The sequence below is a fragment of the Lepidochelys olivacea genome (assembly GCF_965140295.1).
Source record: "Lepidochelys olivacea isolate rLepOli2 genome assembly, chromosome: 7".
Taxonomy (NCBI): domain Eukaryota; kingdom Metazoa; phylum Chordata; order Testudines; family Cheloniidae; genus Lepidochelys; species Lepidochelys olivacea.
The window spans coordinates 1,085,735-1,110,885 of NC_140417.1; the positions used below are offsets into that span (position 1 = coordinate 1,085,735).

The 25,151-nt window shown below is 43.9% G+C and overlaps 1 protein-coding gene across 2 annotated transcripts in view; it reads right to left on the bottom strand.

The window, feature by feature from the left end:
- IHO1 (interactor of HORMAD1 1) overlaps window positions 1–25,151 on the bottom strand; it is a 47,946-nt gene that overhangs the window by 5,996 nt on the left and 16,799 nt on the right. Inside the window, exons 2-6 of one of the 2 annotated variants that reach the window (XM_084634694.1) lie at window positions 20,499–20,567; window positions 12,179–12,353; window positions 7,088–7,245; window positions 2,643–2,691; window positions 1,365–1,452 (exon numbers count right to left, since the gene is read on the bottom strand). In XM_084634694.1, coding sequence (XP_084490820.1) covers window positions 1,365–1,452; window positions 2,643–2,691; window positions 7,088–7,245; window positions 12,179–12,353; window positions 20,499–20,554 — 526 coding nt within the window. In that variant the 5' untranslated portion in view covers window positions 20,555–20,567. Of the gene's footprint in view, window positions 1–1,364; window positions 1,453–2,642; window positions 2,692–7,087; window positions 7,246–12,178; window positions 12,354–20,498; window positions 20,568–25,151 lie in introns of those variants that run through there. The other variant, XM_084634693.1, reaches the window with a different exon arrangement.

The window sequence follows — 25,151 nt, forward strand, 5'->3', positions numbered from 1 at the left end:
TCGACATTGGTGAGGCCTCATCTGGAGTACTGTGTCCAGTTTTGGGCCCTACACTACAGAAAGAATGTGGACAAATTGGAGAGAGTCCAGCGGGGAGGCAACAAAAACCATTAGGGGGCTGCAGCACATGACTTATGAGGAGAGGCTGAGGGAACAGGGTTATTTAGTCTGCAGAAGAGAAGAGTGAGGGGTGGATTTGACAGCAGCCTTCAACTACCTGAAGGGGGGTTCCAAAGGGGATGGAGCTCGGCTGTTCTCAGAGGTGGCAGATGAGAGAAGGAGCAATGGTGTCAAGTCACAGTGGGGGAGGTCTAGGCTGGATATTAGGAAACACTATTTCACTAGAAGGATGGTGAAGCACTGGAATGGGTTACCTACAGAGATGGTGGAATCTCCATCCTTAGAAGTATTTAAGGCCCGGCTTGACAAAGCCCTGGTTGGGATGATTTAGTTGGGGTTGGTCCTGCTTTGAGCAGGGGGTTGGACTAGATGACCTCCTGAGGTCTCTTCCAACCCTGATCTTCTATGATTAGCTTGTAGCCCCTAGTGTCTTTAGCCCATAGACCCAAAGGTTTTCTCTCTCGCTTTTCCCAGGGTCATACTGTACTCACAGGCTACTGATTGGCTTTCTTGCTTTTTGCCTTTGCTTCTCCCATTGTTCTTGTCTGATCTCAGTTTCTGTGTTTTCTCACACACCCCTATCCTGTCACAACCCAGTGGAACCCTCTGCCCACCCGGTGCTAGTTTCTGGGCAGAGTCTAGGCCTTTGTTTAAAGTGTGGCCCCTTAACTGTCTCTTACAGCTGACTTAAATGAAGAGCTCATACACACATCAGTTTGAACAATGTTTTAACTCAACCCATAACAAGGCTTCACCCAGTTCATGAAAATATATTAAAGAAAGTATGGACCTGTGGATGGTTAGGTCAAGAATTAACAATCAACTAGAGATTGGGCGACGAGTTCCTATGTTAAACAATAAGAAACTAAGAGGACTGTGCCAGTCTTCACCCTATCTGTTTGCATGACATGTCCTTTTCCCTGACATAAGGGTCATTAGTGCTCCCAGTATCCAAATAACTATCATCATCTACACAGAACCAAAGATGTGCATAGTGGTTGTCTGTTTAAAAAAAAAAAAAAACATTTCAGAACTCTGCTTGACATAGCAACAAACAACGTGCAGGGATGGCAAATATTGGTAAGGGAATGAAGGTTCCAACAGGGAAAGAACGTGAGTGTAGACAAACCCATGAGCTTATAGGGTGTGAGAGTGCCCTACTAGTCTTATCTCTCAGCTTGGAGAAAACATTCGGCAGTTTGACAATGTCCTCTGCTATTAACAGAAAAATAGCAAGTGCTTACAGGTCTTAGAAACGGCTTCCAAGCAATCCAAAATTGATTTGTTTCTTGAATCCAATCTTTCTTCAAACTTGTTGAAGCATGTTTGCAACTGCAAAAACCAAGACAAATAAGAAAATAAATGGTCTGTCATCTATTCATTTGCACTACAGTATTTGCAATAAATTGTGAAAACTGAATGGAACGGCATCAAAAAGGAGTATTTATTTATAGTTTAAAATATTGTAATTCAAAAAGGCAAATGTATTAAACTAAAAATAAAATTAATGCACAGCAATATTTCTAACCTCTTTATTTTGGACTTTATAGCTAATTAATTCATTTAATTGTATTATCTATTGTCATGGTTCAGTCATATGTCATTTTGTATGTAATCAATGTGTGATTAATAGATTTAAATTGTAGGATTATAGGAGTATAAGACTGACAAGTATTTAGGAGTGATGTGTGTGTACTAGGTACGTAAGTAAAGTAAGGCTGTAATGCAAGGCCTATAGGTTAAGTCCTGTAAGATTTCAATTTAGCCAGACTAGGCCTCATGCTTAAGGAGACTTGACATGAGTAGATGACGCAAGACTGACCCAATGCCAATGAAACCATAAGATTACTTTAAAAGATGTGCCAATGTATCTGTCCAGACTGCAAGACACCTGATTGTAACATCACAGAAAATTCTGCTCTGACTGCAGGTTACCACGGGAACATGTGTACGTAAATGTTAATAAGATGTAAATAGGAAAAATGGGAACTAAGAGAACAACCTCTGGAAAGTGGGGCACGCCAAAATGTATGGGGTGTGGAAGCACAGATAGATAAAAGGCGGTTGAAACCCCCAGGCATAGTCAGAACAACAAGCAGTTCCCTGGAAGGGAAAGGGTGGGAAGACTCCGAGAGAAGGCCTCAGCAGGAACTACCTTTCTATCATGACCGCCTGTTGAGAGACCCACCAGACTCTGTAATTGCTCTGGGTATGGGAGCATGAATATGGCATTGGCTATTGCTTGGGCTCTCTCAGGTTGTGTAGATGGGTGTGTGCATGTCACTTATAATACAAACACGATGTTTTGCTTGTAAGGGTGTTTGTGGTCACTGTATTCATTCTTTGTGTGCTCTTAAGAGTCTCCCAATTTAAGAGAATTGTAAAGGGCAACTCACCCTATTGATCTGAAAACTGTAGGGTCACAGAAGCTGAGCTCATGCCCTAGGGACCCTACAGGTTAATGCAGAACCATCAATTCAATTTTAGATAAAGGCTACAATGTGGAATTTGGATTTACTTACCCCCTGAATGCTTTCTTTGACATTGGAAATAAAGGTGCTTAAAACTTCACTAAAATGGAAACACAGAGAGCATAAAATAGGTATGCAAACAATACTAAAACAATTAGAAATGAGAAAGGTTAGGGAAATCATGAGACATGAAACATTGCAAGACATAATGCAAAATAAGAGACTTTGTACTTCACCCCTTAAAATCACCTTACTTTCATTAGAAAAACCTCAGTGGCCTTGTCTCTAACAAAGATTTTTTAAAAATTCTCCCACTCTTGCTTTAGCACTGGTTAGGGTTACCAGATAGCAACTGTGAGAAAACAGGACAGGGGGTGGGGGGTAATAGGTGCCTATATAAGAAAAAAATCCCCCAAAACAGGACTGTCCCTTTAAAAACAGGACATCTGATCACCCTAGCACTGGTACAACTCCAGAGATGCTAGCAATGGTGAGAACTGTAGACTGACTATTAGCATTTTTACCAATATGTTGTCAGCTCAGAATAGGACTACACGAGATGATGGTGAAATGCCTGCAGATGGTCTACACTAGAGCAGCAACAGTGCTAAAGCAATTGTAGGAAAATTTCAGAAAATCTTCAGTGTAGACAAGGCCAGTGTCAGGAAGAACTGTAACAGAGGGTAACAAAGGCCTTTCACCTGAATGACTGAATGTGTTTTCTGTAAATTAATCGACTTCTTTGATGTGTGCTAGCCAATCAGAATTCATATTCTTCTCATGATTAACCCATCAAGGGCAAAATGCAAAGATTGTTGCTAAGCAAAGAGCTACCTTGTCTCCCTTTCTAAGGATTCAGATCACTTTGGATTGATCATCTATGGACAAACTGCAGCATCCAAAAGGGCAGGGGAGGCAAAGTCTAAAAACTTTTGGGTAGGTAGGTGCACTCTATTGCTAGGGAAAAGAGGAGGGTCCTTGCAATAGTCAAACTGGTGGGGATACAACTTGATACATCATCATATTTAACTTTACAATAGTGATGCGTAATTACTATAAAAATTGTCTAATTCTTGGAGTGAGCGTTCCCTTGCAATATATACACAACTCTACATCACTTGCTGAAGTCCCACTGTGGACATAAACCCTCCCCCTCCCTGCACTGAGAGGTTCAGCAAGGAGCCAACTCAGGTACTAGGTTGATAGGTGCTATGTTAAAACCTAAAATAGATTGGGTAGAATCATTACAGGCCTTCCTTTTGTTTGCCTAGTTATTTCTCTAACAAAAGTGATCTAGAAAGGTGATGAAAACATTGGTTTCCTTTGATAGCAAACTTCTCCTACTCCAATGAGAGCCTGAAGATCTGACTGCATACAATACACTCAAGTATAATTTAGAAAAGCTGGACAAGCACAAGTCCATGGGGCCAGATGCGCTGCATCCGAGAGTGCTAAAGGAGTTGGCGGATGTGATTGCAGAGCCATTGGTCATTATCTTTGAAAACTCATGGCGATCGGGGAAGTCCCGGACGACTGGAAAAAGGCTAATGTAGTGCCCATCTTTAAAAAAGGGAAGGAGGAGGATCCTGGGAACTACAGGCCAGTCAGCCTCACCTCAGTCCCTGGAAAAATCATGGAGCAGGTCCTCAAGGAATCAATTCTGAAGCACTTAGATGAGAGGAAAGTGATCAGGAACAGTCAACATGGATTCACCAAGGGCAAGTCATGCCTGACTAATCTAATTGCCTTCTATGACGAGATAACTGGTTCTGTGGATCAAGAGAAAGCAGTGGACGTGTTGTTCCTTGACTTTAGCAAAGCTTTTGACACTGTCTCCCACAGTTTTCTTGCCAGCAACTTAAAGGAGTATGGGCTGGATGAATGGACTATAAGGTGGATAGAAAGCTGGCTAGATTGTCGGGCTCAACGGGTAGTGATCAATGGCTCTATGTCTAGTTGGCAGCTGGTATCAAGTGGAGTGCCCCAAGGGTCGGTCCTGAGGCCGGTTTTGTTCAATATCTTCATAAATGATCTGGAGGATGGTGTGGATTGCACCCTCAGCAAGTTTGCAGATGGCACTAAACTGGGAGGAGAGGTAGATACGCTGGAGGGTAGGGATAGGATATAGAGAGACCTAGACAAATTGGAGGATTGGGCCAAAAGAAATCTGATGAGGTTCAACAAGGACAAGTGCAGAGACCTGCACTTAGGACGGAAGAATCCAATGCACCGCTACAGACTAGGGACCGAATGGCTTGGCAGCAGTTCTGCGGAAAAGAACCTAGGGGTTACAGTGGATGAGAAGCTGGATATGAATCAACAGTGTGCCCTTGTTGCCAAGAAGGCCAATGGCATTTTGGGATGTATAAGTAGGGGCATTGCTAGCAGATCAAGGGATGTGATCATTCCCCTCTATTTGACATTGGTGAGGCCTCATCTGGGAGTACTGTGTCTAGTTTTGGGCCCCACACTACAAGAAGGATGTGGAAAAGTTGGAAAGCATCCAACAGAGGGCAGCAAAAATTATTAGGGGACTGGAACACATGACTTATGAGGAGAGGCTGAGGGAACTGGGATTGTTTAGTCTGCAGAAGAGAAGAATGAGGGGGGATTTGATAGCTGCTTTCAACTACCTGAAAGGGGGTTCCAAAGAGGATGGATCTAGACTGTTCTCAGTGGTAGCAGATGACAGAACGAGGAGTAATGGTCTCAAGTTGCAGTGGGGAAGGTTTAGGTTGGATATTAGAAAACCCTATTTCACTGGGAGGGTGGTGAAGCACTGGAATGCGTTACCTAGGGAGGTGGCTGAATCTCCTTCCTTTGAGATTTTTAAGGTCAGGCTTGACAAAACCCTGGCTGGGATGATTTAGTAGGGGATTGGTCCTGCTTTGAGCACGGGGTTGGACTAGATAACCTCCTGAGGCCCCTTCCAGCCCTGATATTCTATGATTCTATAATTCTATGATTCCAGAAGGATAAAGAAAAGGAGTACTTGTGGCACCTTAGAGACTAACCAATTTATTTGAGCATGAGCTTCCGTGAGCTACAGCTCACTTCAACGGATGCAACTATCCTAAGAAGGATAGTTACACTGATTGATGGAAGGCTGGGTTTCAGGACACATTTTAGTACCATGGACGTCCTAGAATGACTTGAAAACCATGACCTGACAATGTTACCGTGGCCGTGATTTTGCCAAGTTCCTGAGTTTAAATAAGGCTACAAGTCTATTGTGGGATCACTTCACTTTACAAATTACAACACTTCTTTAAAACACTTGGACCGATACTGTACTTACCAGAACACATTCTCTCCTCTGAGAGAGACAATTACTTACCTGTAATTCAACTCACTGGCTGACTATAGCCAAGAAAGAACTGACTAGAAGGTGCTGGCGGCTGAGGTAGTGACAGCTAGTACTGTGCAACTGGGCAATAAAGAGAAGGCTCATGCATTATCCACCACTACCACTGTTTCAGAGTATCAAAAACTTTGAGCCAATGGTGTCTTGCACTGGGCGGTGTGACCCAAGAGTAATAATGCTGTGCAGATGGCATCTTTTAAAAAATATTTTCTTTGGAACTTACGGAAAAACAAAACTGATTCACAGAACAAACAAAACAGAATTCAGAACTTTGGCTAAACATTTAAAATTCAATATTTGTACATCCCTTTATTCACATATATACACAATTCTTACTCTCACTTCATAGGAACTAGAATTTCAGATTTTGTATAATCAGAGACCTTTAAAAATATCTCAGAAGAAAGGCAGTAACATACACAATCTGATTTGATTAAAGGCTTTCCACAAAATGTAGTTCACCTAGGACTCATTTTTCATATTTTCTCATTTTTTTAAATGAAATACACAGAGCCAGGAACTATTTCACAGCCTTGGAGAACTGGTCATCTTTTGTACTGGAGACTGAAGCCCTTACTTTGCTCAACAAAACCTGATAGGATTAGCATGTACCTGAGCATCCTTAGTATATGACAAAGAGCTTATTAGGAAATGAAGTGGTCTCAGCAGAAAATACAGCTCTAATAATCTTGCATACAAAATAAAAATGATATCGGTGTAAATGTTTAAATTATGTAATTATATTCCTATTCAGTTCCACACAAATGTCCCTAGCAATCTCCTTTATTCTCTATGTAAATGCTGATGTAGTGAGCTTTTTGATCACTCACAACACAATCCTTTGAATTGAGAGAAATATGGGTTTTCATGGAGAATCTGCATGGAATAGAATCTGCCAATAAGATAAAGAAAGATGAAGGAAAATTCAGATAAAATCTTTACAGTTCCTTATGGTTTATTGACCGAAGTGTTATATAAATCTACATTGTAAGTATAACAGTCTCTCAGCCTGTGACTTCTTCCAATCAGAGAACATCTATAAACTTTCCTGCAGAAATGTGCAGCTTGGTCATGTTACTGGTTGTTTTTGCCATGAGAATGCCAGCTGCCTTCATAATGGATTCTTGCATACCTGTCATGTTTGTCCTTTATTTTTTTCTTATTCACTTCAAACTGCTCCAAGACATTCTTGAGGTTTCCAACACCAAAATTAAACGAGCCCTTTTCCTTTTCATCGCCACCAAACAATTGAGGTTTTGTCTGGTACTTCGTAAAAATACTGGGCTCACTCTGTTGTGTGAAAGAAAAAAATGACAATATTTAAGGTACAAAAATATTCAGAACATTCATTAGAAAAAAAATTCATGCATCAAGTTCTCGGCAGACCGTGGGGCACCACAGTGACTGGGAGTGACAGGTTGGATTGGACAGACAGATTAAGAATTTAATGAGATACTTGGTTCGCATGCAGTAGCTACATCAACTTCCTGCAGAAGAGAATGAAGGCTGGCTGTATCCCTAGCAGACTAAAGCAGGTGAAACTTTACTTAGATTTCAGAGTAACAGCCGTGTTAGGCTGTATTCGCAAAAAGAAAAGGAGGATGTGTGGCACCTTAGAGAGACTAAGAAATTTATTTGAGCATAAGCTTTCGTGAGCTACAGCTCACCTCATCATTGCATCTGATGAAGTGAACTGTAGCTCACGAAAGCTTATGCTCAAATAAATTTGTTAGTCTCTAAGGTGCCACAAGTACTCCTGTTTCTTTTTACTTAGATTGTACTTTATAAAAAGAAAGCTTCCCTTATTTTGCTCTGTGTAGTGCGCTGTATTGGTTGCTGTTGCCAAACACACCAGATATGTCCAGGAAAAAACATATGCTGTACTGCTGGATGGTAGAGGCTTGAAATGATGAAAGCACAGCAAGTTCAGAGGAGGAAAAGCAGTGAAAGAATTAAAGTTCCCACAGTGAGATATGCTGTAAATTATTTAACTTAAATAGCTGATGCTGAGCTTCCTACTAAATAACAACATTTTGTTGGCATGTGTCAAGGTTCCTTCCCCACTTTGAACTCTAGGGTACAGATGTGGGGACCTGTATGAAAACCCCCTAAGCTTATTTTTACCAGCTTAGGTTAAAACTTCCCCAAGGTACAAACTATTTTACCTTTTACCTTTTGGACTTTATTGCTGCCACCACCAAGCATCTAACAAATATATAATAGGGAAAGAGCCTGCTTGGAAACGTCTTTCCCCCCCAAAATCCTCCCAAACCCTACACCTCCTTTCCTGGGGAAGGCTTGACAAAAATCCTCACCAATCTGCATAGGTGAACACAGACCCAAAACCTTGGATCTTAAGCACAATGAAAAAAGCAATCAGGTTCTTAAAAGAAGAATTTGAATTGAAGAAAAAGTAAAAAGAATCACCTCTGTAAAATCAGGATGGTAAATACCTTACAGGGTAATCAGATTAAAAACATAGAGAATCCCTCTAGGCAAAACATTAAGTTCCAAAAAGACACAAAACCAGGAATATACCTTCCATTCAGCACAGCTTATTTTATCAGCCATTTAAACAAAACAGAATCTAACGAATATCTAGCTAGATTACTTATTAAGTTCTAAGACTCCATTCCTGTTCTGTTCCTGGCAAAAACCACACACAGACAGAGAGAACCTTTGTTTCTCCCCCCCCTCCAGCTTTGAAAGTCTCTTGTCTCCTCATTGGTCATTTTGGTCAGGTGCCAGCGAGGTTATCCTAGCTTCTTAACCCTTTACAGGTGAAAGGGTTTTTCCTCTGGCCAGGAGGGATTTTAAAGGTGTTTACCCTTCCCTTTATATTTATGATAGCATGTAATCACCACCACAATATTCTAGCATCATACACTGGAAGCCAGTTTTTAATATGGTTCAATACGGATTTGAGGACAAGATTTTTAGTGTTTAATATTTAAGCAGCAAAAACCTCCTTCTCATCCTACAAACTTTCCAAACACTATGCTGAGCAAAATGGAATCAACTTTCCCTTAAATTTTTATTTAATCTGAATGCAAATCACACCAAATTGCCCTTTTTCATCTTGAAGAGAGAATTTCCTTTTCCATGTTGCATGAAAAGCTACTGCAACAAACTGCAGAGGGGTCAGAAAGTCTAGAACTGAATTATTGCCTTAGACCACAAAACTGGGACAATTACTCTTCGCTTATCTCTAACGACAAGTGTCCTTATTTTGATCCTTAGGTATGTACTAATGGTATAAGTGCTATCTGAGTATGAATAATACGATTGCATAGGATACTTCTATTATAAAAGCATGCGAGAAATAGCTAGAACATACAGGCTCGCTCTCTCTGAAAATCAGTGACATGTCTGCCATAATATAATGAACAGCAATGGGGTAAATACATTTTCAGTCTGTGGAAGTAAATCAGAACAACACTGGACATTCGGGTTGGTGTTCAACACATTGAAGTTGGTGTTGGCCCTGCTTTGAGCCGGGGGTTGGACTAGATGACCTGAGGTCTCTTCCAACCCTAATTTTCTATGATTCTATGATTTAATCTTTCATGAATCCATCTCTCTTCCATGAAGCCTACTGAACAGAAAGACACCATTGTCCACAGAAGGAATAACTGATATTTTAGCTTAAATGTCTGGTCTAAATGCATTTATGCTTGGAATAATTTTACATTATTTTAGTAATTAAAACAAAAAGATCAAATAAAATATTAACAGAGAATCTAACATAAATTACATGTTCTTAGCTGATCAGTCATATGCTTTTGTGACAGAGTGTATAAACCCCTCCCTGAACAAGAGGGGGTTAAGGATCAACTCTGGACTCAGGAGGCCTCACCCCTCCACTTGTGCTCAGCATGCTCAGGTTGGAAGCAGGGCTTAAAAGGCAGCCAGACAGGGCTGGCAGTCAAGGGAGAAGGATGTGCTCTGGGAGCTCCAGTAGAGACGTGGCCAGATCCCGCACCAAGCCAGGCAACAGGAAAGCTGCGGGCATCAGAGATTGGGACCAGGGCAGGAAGCCTGGAAGGAAGTGCTCCCCAGGGACAAAAGGAAGTATTTATTCACGCAACGCACAGGCAACCTGTGGAACTCTTTGCCAGAGGATGTTGTGAAGGCCACGACTATAACAGAGTTCAAAAAAGAACTAGATAAATTCATGGAGGATAGGTCCATCAATGGCTATTAGCCAGGATGGGCAGGGATGGTGTCCCTAGCCCAGGAGTGGGCAAATTTTTTGGCCCAAGGGCCACATCTGAGTATGGAAATTGTATGGTGGGCCATGAATGCTCATGGAATTGGGAGTTCGGGTGCAGGAGGGCATGAGGGCTCCGGCTGAGGGTGTAGGCTTGGGGGTGGGGCTGAGGATGAGAAGTTGGGGGTGCAGGAGAGTGCTCCAGGCTGAGACTGAGGGGTTTGGAGGGCAGGAGGGGGATCAAGGGTGGGGCAGAGGGTTGGGGCATGGGAGGGGGTCGAGGGGCAGGCTCCGGGCGGCGTTTACCTCAAGCAGCTCCCAGAAACAGTGGGAATGTCCCCTCTCCGGCTCCTATCCAGAGGCGCGTCCAGGTGGCTCTGTGCACTGCCCTGCACACAGGCACCGCCCCTGCAGCTCCCATTGGCTGCAGTTCCCAGCCAATGGGAGTTGCGGGGGTGGCGCTTGGGGTGGGGGCAGCGTGCCGAGCCTCCTGGCTGCCCCTACACATAGGAACCGGAGTGGGGATGTGCCGCTGCTTCTGGAACCCTTGTGGAGTGGGGCAGGACCCCAACCCCGCTCCCTGGCTGGAGTGCCGGAGCGGGGCAAGCTCCTGACTCCGCTTTCCGGTGGAGCTCGAGGGCTGGAATAAAACATCTGGTGGGCCGGATGTGGCCCCCGGGCCGTAGTTTGCCCACCTCTGCCCTAGCCTCAGAAGCTGGGAATGAGCGACAGGGAATGGATCACTTGATAATTACCTGTTCATTCCCTCTGGGGCACCTGGCATTGGCCACTGTTGGCAGACAGGACACTGGGCTGGATGGACCTTTGGTCTGACCCAGTCTGGCCATTTTCATGTTTTTATGTACCTGCCTTGGTTCCACTGTCTACGGTGCCAGCTTCTGTGGTCCAAAGCAGAGGAGCGCTTTGTCTAAGATTGTACTCTTCTCTTAACCCCATGCCTAGCAGACTTAGAGCTTCCCCTCTTGGCAGTCTGTTTCTTATGCCTCTTCTTAGGCACTCTGGACGGTGAGCAGTGTTGGGATTCAGGCACAATAGGAGGCGCACTCCTTACTGATCCTGCAGCACTTGGTGCTGAGTCTCACCAACCTGGCTCAGATGGAGGTCACAAGGCCGCCTCCATGAGTAGAAACTTTAGCCTGGCTTCATGATCTCTCTTTGTGTGAGACTTAAAGTCCCTGTAAATCTGGCAATGCTTCCCTATATGACCTTGCCAAGGCACTTTAAACAACTTGAGTGGGGGTCGCTCACGGGCATAGCCTTACTGCAGAAAATTCAGAGCTTGAAGCCCTGTGACCCAGACATCCCTCAGCACTAGGAATCGACTGAAACCCTCAGATGGGGTAACACCTAACTAACTATACTGTAACACTGATATCTGTAATAACACAGTTCCTGCATCTTCCAGTTGCCAGATGCTGGGACTGGACACCAGGAGATGGATCAACTGATAATTGCCCTGTTCTGTTCATTCTCTTTGAAGCATCTGGGATGGGCCACTGTTGGAAGGCAGGATACTGGGCTAAATAGACATTGGTCTGACCCATATGGCCATTCCTATATTCTTACTAAACTATTTACAACAAAATACATGAGTACACACTCTATTGAGAGCACTTGAAAGCAAGATGAACAGTTCGGGTTCCCCCTCAGTTCCTCCTTACCACCCAGGGACTGTCATGGTGGTAAGGAGGAACTGAGCGGGCTCGGGGTCAGCTGAGCCCTTTACACCAGTGCCACTGCTGCATGGCAGCAAAGGGCGTTCAAGTTGCCCTGACAGGTACCACTGAGGGAAAAGTTTCTGGCGACTGTGTATGTTCACACCAAGAGTGGAAGGCACATGTGCAATCACTTGAAGAAGAAACTGTACAAACATTTAGGATGATATGAGCTCTACCCTGAAGAGCTTACAGTCTTTTGAATTAATTTTGAATTGTTAATACTTCCCCACAGGTAGTACAATGCTAGCTGAGAAATTCCAAGAGTCAAACTCACATCCTGAGAGTTCTGCTGGGAGCTTTTTTGTTGTCTTGACTGTGCACTGAATTCCAGGGGCACTGGTGCTGACTGTGAGTTCTCTGGACAGAACTGGGAACCAAAGAGGAACTGGGAGTCACTGAGGCTGGAGTAATCACTAGGAGCACTGCTCCGACTGGATGATTTATTAGTCCTGAAATAATGTAGAGCAGAAAGGGAATGAACCTCAAGCAAAAATCATGACTAAGTAATGAAATAGCAAACTATTTTAGATAATTCTGTAAGTCAGTTAACCTTCAAACTTTGTGTTACAGAAAAGAAGGAAGGATAGTTCTGTGGTTAGGGAACTTGCATGGGACTTGGGAAACCCAAGTTCAATTTCCTGCCCTCCACAGACTTCCTTTGTGCCCCTGGGCAAGTCATTTAGCCTCTCTGTGCCTCAATTGTATTTCATCTGTAAAATGGAAACAACAGTAATTCTCTGTCTCATAAGGAGTGTTGCAAGAATAAATACCTCAAAAAATGGGAGGCAGAGTCTATGGTAATGATTCTGTAGGTAAATGGAGATTCGCCTGCGTGAGAGCAACGCTGTACTGTATGGCTCTCCACTTTCATTCCACAGCCCACTTCAGAAAATTGCCACTCATGGTGACACCTGTTCTACCACCACTCAGTCCTGCACTGCTGGTCATTAAACACATCCTAATGGACTACCATTAGTCAGGGGCCTACAAACCACAGTTGAAGAGTCTCTCGTTTCCTGCTAAAAGCTGACAAACATTAATTGTTTACATTTACCCTAAATGAAGAATGGCTCTTATGCCCATCAGCTTCACAGAGACTTTACCCAACACCCAGCATAACAAAAGCATAATTCCATAGTCCCACACATTCTCCAGAAAACCTCTTTCAGCCTCAAGTTATGGACACTGATACCAGAAAGGTGCCACATAAGCACCTGGACAGATAGACTTTTCCACACCTCCCTTTCCTTAATCTTGCAATGAATGGGGACACCCTTTTAAGGGGAATTCCTGAGGCAACCACTGGTTAGGGAAACACTGTCAGTGCGGTTTCAACAGAAGCACCTTGCCAGGGAGTCGGAAGGAGCTGCTAAGAACACAAGGCTGGCATGAAGGGACAGGGACTCCACATAGATGGAACTGGCCTCTTGTTGTTCTACTATGGGAATTACAAGATTTGAAAGTGATACCTATAGGCTGAATCCATGGGGAGTGACAGACCGATGAAGTGAGCCGTAGCTCACGAAAGCTTATGCTCAAATAAATTTGTTAGTCTCTAAGGTGCCACAAGTCCTCCTTTTCTTTTTGCAGATACAGACTAACACGGCTGCTACTCTGAGACCCTGTTCTGCATTTCTGATGGAAAAAATTATGAAAAATCTCCACAAGGAGAATCTTGAAATTTCCTTCTCCTTTTCTCACTCCTGTAGATTTTCCTGCAGGCAAGGCTAGGTAGGTGGGAGACAAGTGGACTATTTCAGACAGCATTAAATATTGCATAGTTAGATCAGATGCAATCAGGGCCAAAACTCCACTATAGCTAGTCCCAAGCCTGGTTGAAAGACGAGAAGTGTTGGAAGCCAGCTGTAAAACTTTGCCAAAGAAACCCATAAAATGAGTTCTTTATGCACCCTATATGAAAACTAGGGCATTCTTCAGAAACAAAGTATAGCATCCTCATCTGAGTGTGACTGAGTGGACAGATGCGGTCAAAGAAGAAAGTCCAGAAAATAGGAATATAGGGACATTAACTAGAGAGAGTGCAGAACTGGCTTAGATGTTGATGAAAAGGAAAATGCAGATTGCCTGCATCCAAGAATCCAAATGGAAGGGAGCAAAGGCAAGAGATAAAGAGAAGGCTATAAGATACTATACTATGGTACTTTGAATAAGAGAAATTGAGTTGGTCTAGTTTTACAAAAAGTGATGTGGGATATGAGTCAGCAGTGTGCCCTTGTTGCCAAGAAGGCCAATGGCATTTTGGGATGTATAAGTAGGGGCATAGCGAGCAGATCGAGGGACGTGATCGTTCCCCTCTATTCGACATTGGTGAGGCCTCATCTGGAGTACTGTGTCCAGTTTTGGGCCCCACACTACAAGAAGGATGTGGATAAATTGGAGAGAGTCCAGCGAAGGGCAATAAAAATGATTAGGGGTCTAGAACACATGACTTATGAGGAGAGGCTGAGGGAGCTGGGATTGTTTAGTCTGCAGAGGAGAAGAATGAGGGGGGATTTGATAGCTGCTTTCAACTACCTGAAAGGGGGTTCCAAAGAGGATGGCTCTAGACTGTTCTCAATGGTAGCAGATGACAGAACGAGGAGTAACGGTCTCAAGTTGCAGTGGGGGAGGTTTAGATTGGATATTAGGAAAAACTTTTTCACTAGGGGGGTGGTGAAACACTGGAATGCGTTACCTAGGGAGGTGGTAGAATCTCCTTCCTTAGAGGTTTTTAAGGTCAGGCTTGACAAAGCCCTGGCTGGGATGATTTAACTGGGAATTGGTCCTGCTTCGAGCAGGGGGTTGGACTAGATGACCTTCTGGGGTCCCTTCCAACCCTGATATTCTATGACAATGGTCACCTACGTATTATATGTTCATAAGAATCCCAAGTGGGATGTACTGAACAAGAAAAAGAGGATTTCTGGGGAGAAATGGACACTGTTGTACAAAATGTGAGAAAGAAAGAATCATAATTGGAGCCAACCTTAATGGTCACATGAGGAAAGCTGATAAATACCTCAAAAGGTACCATGGCAGCCATGGATATGGACATAGGAACAAGGGAGGGAAAACTATCTTACAGTACACACAGGCATATGATTTGGTAACTGTTAATACATTTTTCATTAAGAAGAAAACATCTGACTATTTAGAAGAGTGGTAGCATAAGGATGCAGACAGATTACTTCCTGATAACTCAAGCTGAGCTGAAGAACATCAAAAACTGAACGGTCATACCGTGGAAAGCTAGGCAACTGAACATAGAATGCTAGTTCTTGACTATGGATACATACTGTACATAGGAAGAAGACAGTCCAAAGCAGTAGAAAGAAAAGGAGGACTTGTGGCACCTTAGAGACTAACAAATTTATTTGAGCATAAGCTTTCGTGAGATTCATCAGATGCAATAGAGAAAACCTAGTGGTAAAAGCTTAATGAAGTTAGCAAGGAGATTACAACAGAATTATTGCAGAAAAACTCTTTAGAAGGGTTAAGAGAAGTTACAGAATCATATTGCAAGCAAAATTCAAGAATGCGCAATGAACCTGCTTGGTAAAAAATAAAAAACAAACAAAAGAGAGGCTTTTCCCCCAGTGAGATCTGGTGGTTGAATGAGACAGTAGAAGAGGCTGTAAAGGAAAAGACAAAGTGTTTTAGACTTCAGCATGCAACACTGCAACAGCAGTATTTTCAGAACTATAAAAAAAAGTCAAAAAGCTCGAGGTGGTAGCCACTAAGGCTAAAGCTATGGAAGGCTTTTATGCCTGTCTTAAAATGAAGGACAATAAAGAAATAGACACACTGGCAAAGACCCATGATAAGAGAACTAATGACATTGATCTCACCAAAGTCACTAAAGATTAAAGTGGAAATATGTTAATCAGTGAGATCCAGATTGAGGAAAGATGGAGAAATTATGTTGAAAGATTTATGAATGAAGGGAATTCAAGAGAACCATGCTGTAGGATAAAACCAAACCAGGATCTGGTGGCACCTGTTCTAGAAGTTGCAGAAACATTGAGCAATATGAAAAATAAGAAAACTCTTGGCCTTGATGGGCATACCAGCAGAAGTATGGAAGTGCCTGGGGCAAGTAGGCATGAATATACTGACACAACTGTTTAATTTCATCATGAGGACTGAGAAGATGCCTGATACCTGGAAAAAGAATACATTACCAATCTTTAAGAGAAAAGGAGGCATAGAAAAAGACTGTGGTAACTTCCGCGGGCATTAAACTCATGAGCCACGTGATGAAGATATGAGAAAAAGTTATTGATAAGAGACTATGAAGAGAAGTAAAGGTCAGTGACAATCAGTTTGTATTTGTGCCAGACAAGTCGATAATGGATGTAATCTTTGTATTCACATAGCTTGTACACAAATATAAATAAAAGAGGAAAATCCTGCACATAGTATTCATCAAAAGTTGAGAAGGCTTATGACCACATTCTGAGAGCAGTCATCTGGTGTTATATGGAAAGGAAAGTGGTCGCTGAAGACTATGTCAGACTTGTTCAGGACATATTTGAAGGTGTTGTTACCACAGTTAGAAGCCCATGCAGAGAAACTGAACAGTTTCTAGTAAGAGTCGGAATACAGCAAGGGTCAGCACTAAGCCCCTTTTTGTTCACATGCTCAATACACTTACAGAAAACATCCAGAGAGTGGCACCCTGGTGCATGCTTTTTGCAGATGATGTAGTGCTCATGGGGGATAGCAAAGAGGAAGTGAAAGAAGATTTAGAGAGATGAAGGTGTGTACTTGAATAAAATGGCATGAACATAATCAGAAATAAAACTGTAGATTCAAAAGATACCTTGCAGGAAGACAAAGAGACTAAGTCTGGGGGGCCATGCACTACCAAAGGTACAGAAATTCGGGTACCTCGGTTTGATAGGGCAGGATACTAGTGAACTCAATGACTAAAATATAAGCCGAACAGAAAAGGCATGGCCTAAATGGAGAGAAGTGAGTGGTGTGATCCGCAGCAGGTATTCTCCTACCAACTTGAGAAGTGAGATCTACAAGAGAATTAGGCCTGTACTTTTGGACGGCTTCGAATGCTGGGCACCGAGGAAGAGACAGGAGCAGATTTTGAATACAATAGAAATGGAAATGTTAAGACTGATGCTTGGAGCTATAAGAATGGACGATGTTGGGAACAAATGAATTAGGGGAAGTGTTAAGGTGGCACCAATTATAGAAAAGCTGAGGGAATCCAGGCTTAGATGGCTTGAGCATGTGAAAAGGAGATTGGAAGAATATATAGGAAACTGGGTGCTACAATCACAGGCATACCTTACACCTTAACTGGGTGTTACAATCACAGGCCCACCTCACAATCACAGGCGCCAGCTTCCAACTTTCCTTAGGGGTGCTCAACCCCGGCTCAGCCCCAGGCCCCACCCCTATTCCACCCCATCCCCCAAACCCTCACTTCGCCCTGCCTCTTCCTGCCTCCACTCTGCCCCAGGCCCCGCCCCCCACTCCACCCCTTCCCCCAAGGCCCCACTCCGCCCTGCCCCTTCATGCTCAGTTCCACCCACTCCCCAGAGTTCACCCTATTCCCCCTCCTTCCCCTCCCTCCCAGCACGTCCTGCATGCGGCGGAAGAAGCTGATCCACTGTGAGCAGGAGGCACTGGGAGGGAGGGGGAGGAGTTGATCGGCAGGGCCTCCAGTGGACATGAGGTGCTGGGGGGGGGGGGCAGGGACAGCAGCTTGGATACTACAGTGCAAATAAGTGATGGTCACATAAACACCACCCTATACCGGAAATCTACTGACCGCTATACTTACCTACATGCCTTCAGCTCTCACCCAGACCACACCACACGATCCATTGTTTACAGCCAAGCCCTAAGATACCACTGCATTTGCTCCAATCCCTCAGACAGAGACAAACACCTACAAGATCTTTATCAAGCATTCTTAAAACTACAATACCCACCTGGAGAAGTGAGGAAACAAAATGACAGAACGAGACAGGTATCCAGAAGTCACCTACTACAGAACAGGCCCAACAAGGAAAATAACAGAACACCACTGGCCATCATGTACAGCCCCCAGCTAAAACCTCTCCAGCACATCATCAACAATCTACAAGACCTTGGGAAGCAGGCCAGCCCTCAGTTACAGAAAGCCCCCTAGCCTGAAGCAAATACTCACCAGCAACTACATACCACACCACAGACACACTAACCCAGGAACCAATCCCTGTAACAAACCCCGTTGTCTACTCTGTCCCCATATCTACTCTAGCGACACCATCTTAGGACCCAACCACATCAGCCACACCATCAGAGGCTCATTCACCTGCACATCTACTAATGTGACATATGCCATCATGTGCCAGCAATGCCCCTCTGCCATGTACATTGGCCAAACCAGACAGTCTCTACATAAAAGAATAAATGGACACAAATCAGACATCAGGAATGGTAACATACAAAAGCTAGTAGGAGAATACTTCAATCTCCCTGGACATTCAAGAACAGATTTAAAAGTAGCCATCCTTCAACAAAAAAACTTCAAAAACAGAATTCAAAGAGAAATTGCAGAGCTACAATTCATTTGCAAACTTAACACCATTAATTTGGGCTTGAATAGGGCCTGGGAGTGGCTGGCTCACTACAAAAGCAATTTTCCCTCTCTTGGTATTGACACCTCATCAATTATTGGGAGTGGACCACATCCACCCTGACTGAATTGGCCTTGTCAACACTGGTTCTCCACTTGTAAGGTAACTCCCTTCTCTTCATGTGCCAGTATATTTATGCCTGTATCTGTAATTTTCACTCCAGGCCTCTGAAGAAGTGGGTTTTTTATGTACGAAAGCTTATGCCCAAATAAATCTATTAGTCATTAAGGTGCCACCGGACTCCTCGTTGTTTTTGTGGATACAGACTAACACGGCTACCCCTCTGATAGTGGAATGGAAAGTTAATCACCATATGATATGATTATATCATCTGGCTTTTTCTCAATTATAGAGCCGAAGTATTTCATAGAATCATAGAATCATAGAATATCAGGGTTGGAAGGGACCCCAGAAGGTCATCTAGTCCAACCCCCTGCTCGAAGCAGGACCAATTCCCAGTTAAATCATCCCAGCCAGGGCTTTGTCAAGCCTGACCTTAAAAACCTCTAAGGAAGGAGATTCCACCACCTCCCTAGATAACGCATTCCAGTGTATTTATTGAACTCTTCTGCCTCACTGACAATTCTACCAATTCCATCTAGTAATGGATTAATACCATTATTAGTATTAATTTTGTTCCTAATATATTTAAACTCTTAAGGTCCTTAACTTTACTGACCACGGATTTTCAACTTGTCAGAAATTGAGAAGGAAAGCAAAAGGACACAATTCAGAGCTTCCAATTTCTACCAACTTTTCTAGATCTAGACTTTTCTGACGACAACACTCTTATCAATGAAGATGCCAACGGACCACAAAAATGCACAAATCAAGTAAAAGTAGTAATGGAGAAGACAGGTTTGAGATACAGTGCAAAGAAATGTAAAGTCATGTTAATGGGGACTAGAGGGACAGAAATCAAAACTGAAGAGACTAATGAAGAAGTCAGAAAAATTACTGGACAAGGCACCCGCTCACAAATAATCTATAAAAGAAGACATCAGTGGCTGGAGCATGTGCTGAGAATGGAAAAAGACCGCTTACCAAATTCTGCCCTCGAATGGAAGCCAGAAAACACATGAAGAAAGAGAGGAAGACTGTGAATAACATGGAAACGAACAGTTCTGAACGACATCAAGTACTTCAACATGAAATGGGAAGATTTGGAGAGAAGGGCAGTTGACAAGCAGGGATGGCAAATGTGGATAGCCCAATGAACAGAAAAGCCTGGGATGGACTAAGGTCTAAGGTTGTACTTAATACGCTTCAAGATGTAATGCATAATGACTGGTTTCAGAGTAGCAGCCGTGTTAGTCTGTATCCGCAAAAAGAAAAGGAGGACTTGTGGCACCTTAGAGACTAACAAATTTATTTGAGCATAAGCTTTCGAGAGCTAGTGAGTTGTAGCTCACGAAACCTTATGCTCTAATAAATTTGTTAGTCTCTAAGGTTAGTCTCTAAGTCTTCCTTTTCTTTTTTGAAGGTGTAAATAACACAGAGGAAATCACAGATAAGACACACAAAGCCACCAATAATTTTATCTGGCAGTAAAACATTTTCTTATGTGTTTTAATGTTTTCTCAAGTAAAATTAGAACACAGTATTACATCAGTGCTTCTGTAAGCACAGCTATTTTAGACTTTTTCATAAAGATCCTCAAATTCAGTAGCATAAGTCTAAGTTGTACTGATATATCACACCAAATAACAGTCATATCAGCTCCTTAACTGGAGACCTGCTAATGACCTCTGGAATAAACGTCAGGAAAATCAGGATGTCAGCAGACAATGTTTCCAGTTTATTTCACTTAGTTCTGCAAAGGGCAGTTTAAATAACTTTTACTGCAAATTAATGGGATCAGGTACTCAATCTTTTAGCTAAATAGAGCCAGTAGGCTATCATGATTATTTGACCATTATAAACATAACAACAAAACCCAAAACCACTTACCTTGTGGCTGTGGGAGTACTGAACATCTCTTTGATATTCCAGACATTAAAATTCATTTTTTATTCTTATCTATTAAAAATGAAGGAAAATACATTAGGATGGTCATCAATTAGCTTTTTTCCACTAACATGCAAGTAACTGCTGCATCCCGAGGACACAAATTTTAACAGCTATATCTCTGTCAAACTGTCAATGATGCATTGCTATAAGACATTCCCTCTAATTCAGGTTGTTGTTGTTTTTTTAAACCAGCATAGCCTTTCTTGACTGTGGATTTTTGGGCATCTCGTAAAATATTCTTAAACAATTCTCAATTATCGTTCACATTTTTCTGTTCAAGTTCTCTCCCCCAGCTGATCTGGCTCATAATTGCTTTCAGCTTTGTAAAAATTGGCTCTTCAAGAGCACCAACTATACACTTTATTTGTTTAGGATTTACATTTACATACAATAAATGTATTGAGCTGTTCTTAATTTGTAATCAAAGAGGTTCTAGGGCTCAAGCAAGTAGGGACTGGGGCTAACTACTGTGGGTAAACTTAAGCATTCCCTGAATTAAAGTTTATCTTCACCTTCTGTAAAACTTTCAAACTCAACCAACTTGTGAGATACGTTAAACAAGCGTTCAAAGCAGAATTCTGATTTTAGAGCTGCAGCTTCAGCTGGGGTTTTGGAAACCTCTGCTTATTTGTGTTTTGCCAGACATGGAGCACTGTGTAGATGAAGGAGCCCTCAGGTTTTCTTGGAAGTTAACAAGCCTTGGGAGTCTTTCAAACCAAGTCACTCTGCAGATGAATCACGTATGTCAAAAGGCACCACACTACTCACAGACAGTACTGAGCTCTGTGCAGATAACAAGCGTATTGTGCTAAGCATCCAAGTTTGTCACCTCTATAAATGAAGCTGAAGCAACCCTATTTTCCAATCCATCCCAAACTCAATATGAATACTTTATTTTTATCTTACATTAATTTATTTTTAACTTCCCTTCTCAAAATCTCCATCACTGTAGGTAATACCACTATTCTCACTGTTATCCAGGCTTCCAACCTAAGGGTACGTCTACAATACAAAATTATTTCAAAATTATTCTATTCGAATTTTCGGAAGCTATTTTATACATTCGGTCTTCTGTGTCCCCACTAAAGCGCATGAGTTCGGCAGATTGCGTCCACAGTACCAAGGCTAACATCGAATGTCGGAGTGGTGCACTGTGAGTAGCTATCCCACCGTTCCCGCAGTCCCCGCCGCCCACTGGAATTCTAGGTTAAGCTCCCAGTGGGGCAAAAACATTCTCGCGGGTGTTTCTGGGTGTGTGTCGTCTTCAAGCTACAGTAGACAATCGTTTCGCGCCTTTTTGGCGTGCAGACGCCATACTGCTTTCAGCAGACGGTGCACCACTGCTCTCCTGCTACTATGAATCCACCTCAACTCTGCTCGGCCATCGTGAGCCGAGCAGCACAGTTTCTGCCGCCAACTCTGCTCTCCCGCTCTTGCCACGCTTCCGGGCTTCTCCATGTTGTCTGTCCTGGGCTCCCACCTCTGTGAAAGCTACAGAAGACAACCATTTTCAGCCTTTGTTCGGCTACCGTGAACCAAACAGCACAGCTTCCGCTCCCACTCTGCTCTCCTACCTTTCGCACCCTTTTTCCAGGATTACCTGTGCAGGCGCCATAGCCATGGAGCCTGCTCAGATCTCTGCTGCAGTTTTGACCATTGTAAATACCTCGCGCACTATCCAGCAGTATGCGCAGTACCTGCAAAACCGGGCGAGGAAGCGACGACAGCGCGATTACTATACTGATGAGGACATAGACACAGACGGCACGGCATGTGGCAAGTGGGATATCATGGTACTGTTGGGCCAGGTTCATGCCGTGGAACGCTGATTCTGGGCCCGGGAAACAAGCACAGACTGGGTAGGACCGCATAGTGTTGCGGGTATGGGATGATTCCCAGAGGCTGCAAAACTTTCATATGCATAGGGCCACTTTCATGGAACTTTGTGACTTGCTGTCCCCTGCCCTGAAGTGCAAAGACACCAAAATTAGAGCAGCCCTCACGGTTGAGAAGCAAGTGGCCATAGCCCACTGGAAGCTTGCAATGCCCAATAGCTACCGGTCAGTCGGGAATCACTTTGGAGTGGGCAGATCTACCGTGGGGGCTGCTGTGCTGCAAGTAGCCAGCGCAATCATTGACCAGCTGCTATCAAGGGTAGTGACTTTGGGAAATGTGCAGACCATTGTGGATGGCTTTAACGCGCTGGGGTTCCCTAACTGCGGCGGGGCGATAGACGGAACACATATCCCTATCTTGGCCCTGGAACACCGGGGCGGCCAGTACATAAACTGCAAGGGGTACTTTTCCATGGTGCTGCAAGCACTGATGGATCACAAGGGATGTTTCACCAACATCAAAGTGGGATGGCCGGGAAAGGTACCTGACGCTCGCATCTTCAGGAACTCTGGTCTGTTTGAACAGCTGCAGGAAAGGACTTACTTCCCAGACCAGAAAATTACTGTTGGGGATGTTGAAATGCCTATAGTGATCCTCGGGGACCCAGCCTACCCTGTAATGCCATGGGTCATGAAGCTGTACACAGGCACTCTGGACAGTAGTAAGGAGCAGTTCAACTATAGGCTGAGCAAGTGCAGAATGGTGGTAGAATGTGCGTTTGGATGTTTGAAAGCGTGCTGGCGCAGTTTACTGACTTGGTTAGATCTCAGCACAACCAATATTCCAATTGTAATTGCTGCTTGTTGTGTGCTCCACAATATCTGAGAGAGCAAGGGGGAGACGTTTATAGCGGGGTGGGAGGTTGAGCCAACTCACCTGGCAGCCAGTTTCGCATAGCCAGACAACAGGGCGATTAGAAGAGCGCAGCAGGGTGTGCTGCACATCAGAGAAGCTTTGAAAGCCAGCTTCATGACTGGCCAGCGTAAGGTGTGACAGTTGTGTTTGTTTCTCTTAAAGTTACCTGCCCCCTATATATGTGTGTGTATATATATATATATGAAAGGAAATAAAGTCCCAATTGTTTAAAAAACGTTCTTTATTATTTGTTGCACAAAACATTGAGAGAAATCAGAAGCTAGACGGGGGGGGGGGGTATTGGGTTGGGGGGAGGAGGAGGAGGGAAGGACAAGTCCAGAAACCAAATCTAAATTTAGGATATGCCAGCTTTCTGCTGCTTGTGCAATCCTCTGGGGTTGACTGTGTGGGTCCCTGTAGCCTCTCCGCCCTGTGTTCTTGGGCGTCTGGGTGAGGAGGCTATGGAACTTGGGGAGGTGGCAGGGTGGTTATTCAGGGGCTGCAGGAGCAGCCTGTGGTCTTGCTGCCTTTCCCACATTAGATCCACCATATAGCGGAGCATGTCAGTTTGCTCCCCCATGAGCTTGACCATAGCATCCTGCGCCTACTCTCATCGCGCGCGTCCCTCCTCTCTTTGTGTTCATGTAACGCTTACGTGACTCCGCAATTGTTTGCCTCCACACATTCAACTGGGCCCTATCAGTGTGGGAGGACTGCTTGAGCTCGGCAAACATGTTGTCCTGAGTTCGTTTTTTCCACCTTCTAATCTGGACCAGCCTCTGGGATGGAGTAGATAGGGGCCGCGTTGAAACATTTGCACCTGCTGCAGGAGGAGAAAAAGGGAGGGTAGTATTTTAAAAGATACATTTTAGAGAACGAAGGGACACTGTTTCTCAGTGAAACAGAAAGAAAAGGAGTACTTGTGGCACCTTAGAGACTAACCAATTTATTTGAGCATGAGCTTTAAGCTCATGCTCAAATAAATTGGTTAGTCTCTAAGGTGCCACAAGTACTCCTTTTCTTTTTGCGAATACAGACTAACACGGCTGTTACTCTGAAACCTATCAGTGAAACAGGCAATTCATAGTACACAGCACATGTTCTTTCTGTTCAAGGTCGCATTTTGCCTCTTATACTGAAGTGCCTGCCACTTTGGTGTGAGTAAGCTATCTCATGTAGCCAAGCAACAGAATTCAGCTTGCAGGCAGCCTGCAGGCGCTCTGGGATGATCGCTTCATACAACACCCTCCCTCCCACCCCCACCCCCCACACACCCCCACCCCCCGCAAGGCTCCAATGAGGCTCTGAGCAGGGATGAGCCCTTTAAACTAAACGCGAACAGCCCAGCGCGGCTGGGTTTCCCCCCTCCCCCCATGGCGTGGCTTCGATCAAGCTCTCACTCACCAGAAGTGCCTTTTCCAGGGTCATGGTCCAGGAGCATGCTTTGGGAGTAGGGGGAGGCTACTGGCTCCAGCATTAAGAATAGTTTCTGGCTAGCAGGGAAAACAGATTCCCCACTTGTTGCCTGTGCACTGTCCTCCTCCTCCTCTTCGTCCTCCAAAAACTTATCCTCCTCGCTCCGTGCTACTCCCCCCTTGCAGGTGTCCACGGACAGTGGTGGAGTAGTGGTGTCGTCACCCGCCATAATTGCATGCAGCTCACGGTAGAAGTGGCATGTATGGGGCTGTGACCCAGAGTGCCCGTTCGCCTCCCTGGCTTTTTGGTACGCTTGCCTGAGCTCCTCGATTTTTGTACGACACTGTTCTGTGTCCCTGCAGTAGCTTCTTTCCGTTATGGCCCTGGACACTTTAGTGTATGTATCTGCGTTCCTTTTTTTGGAAC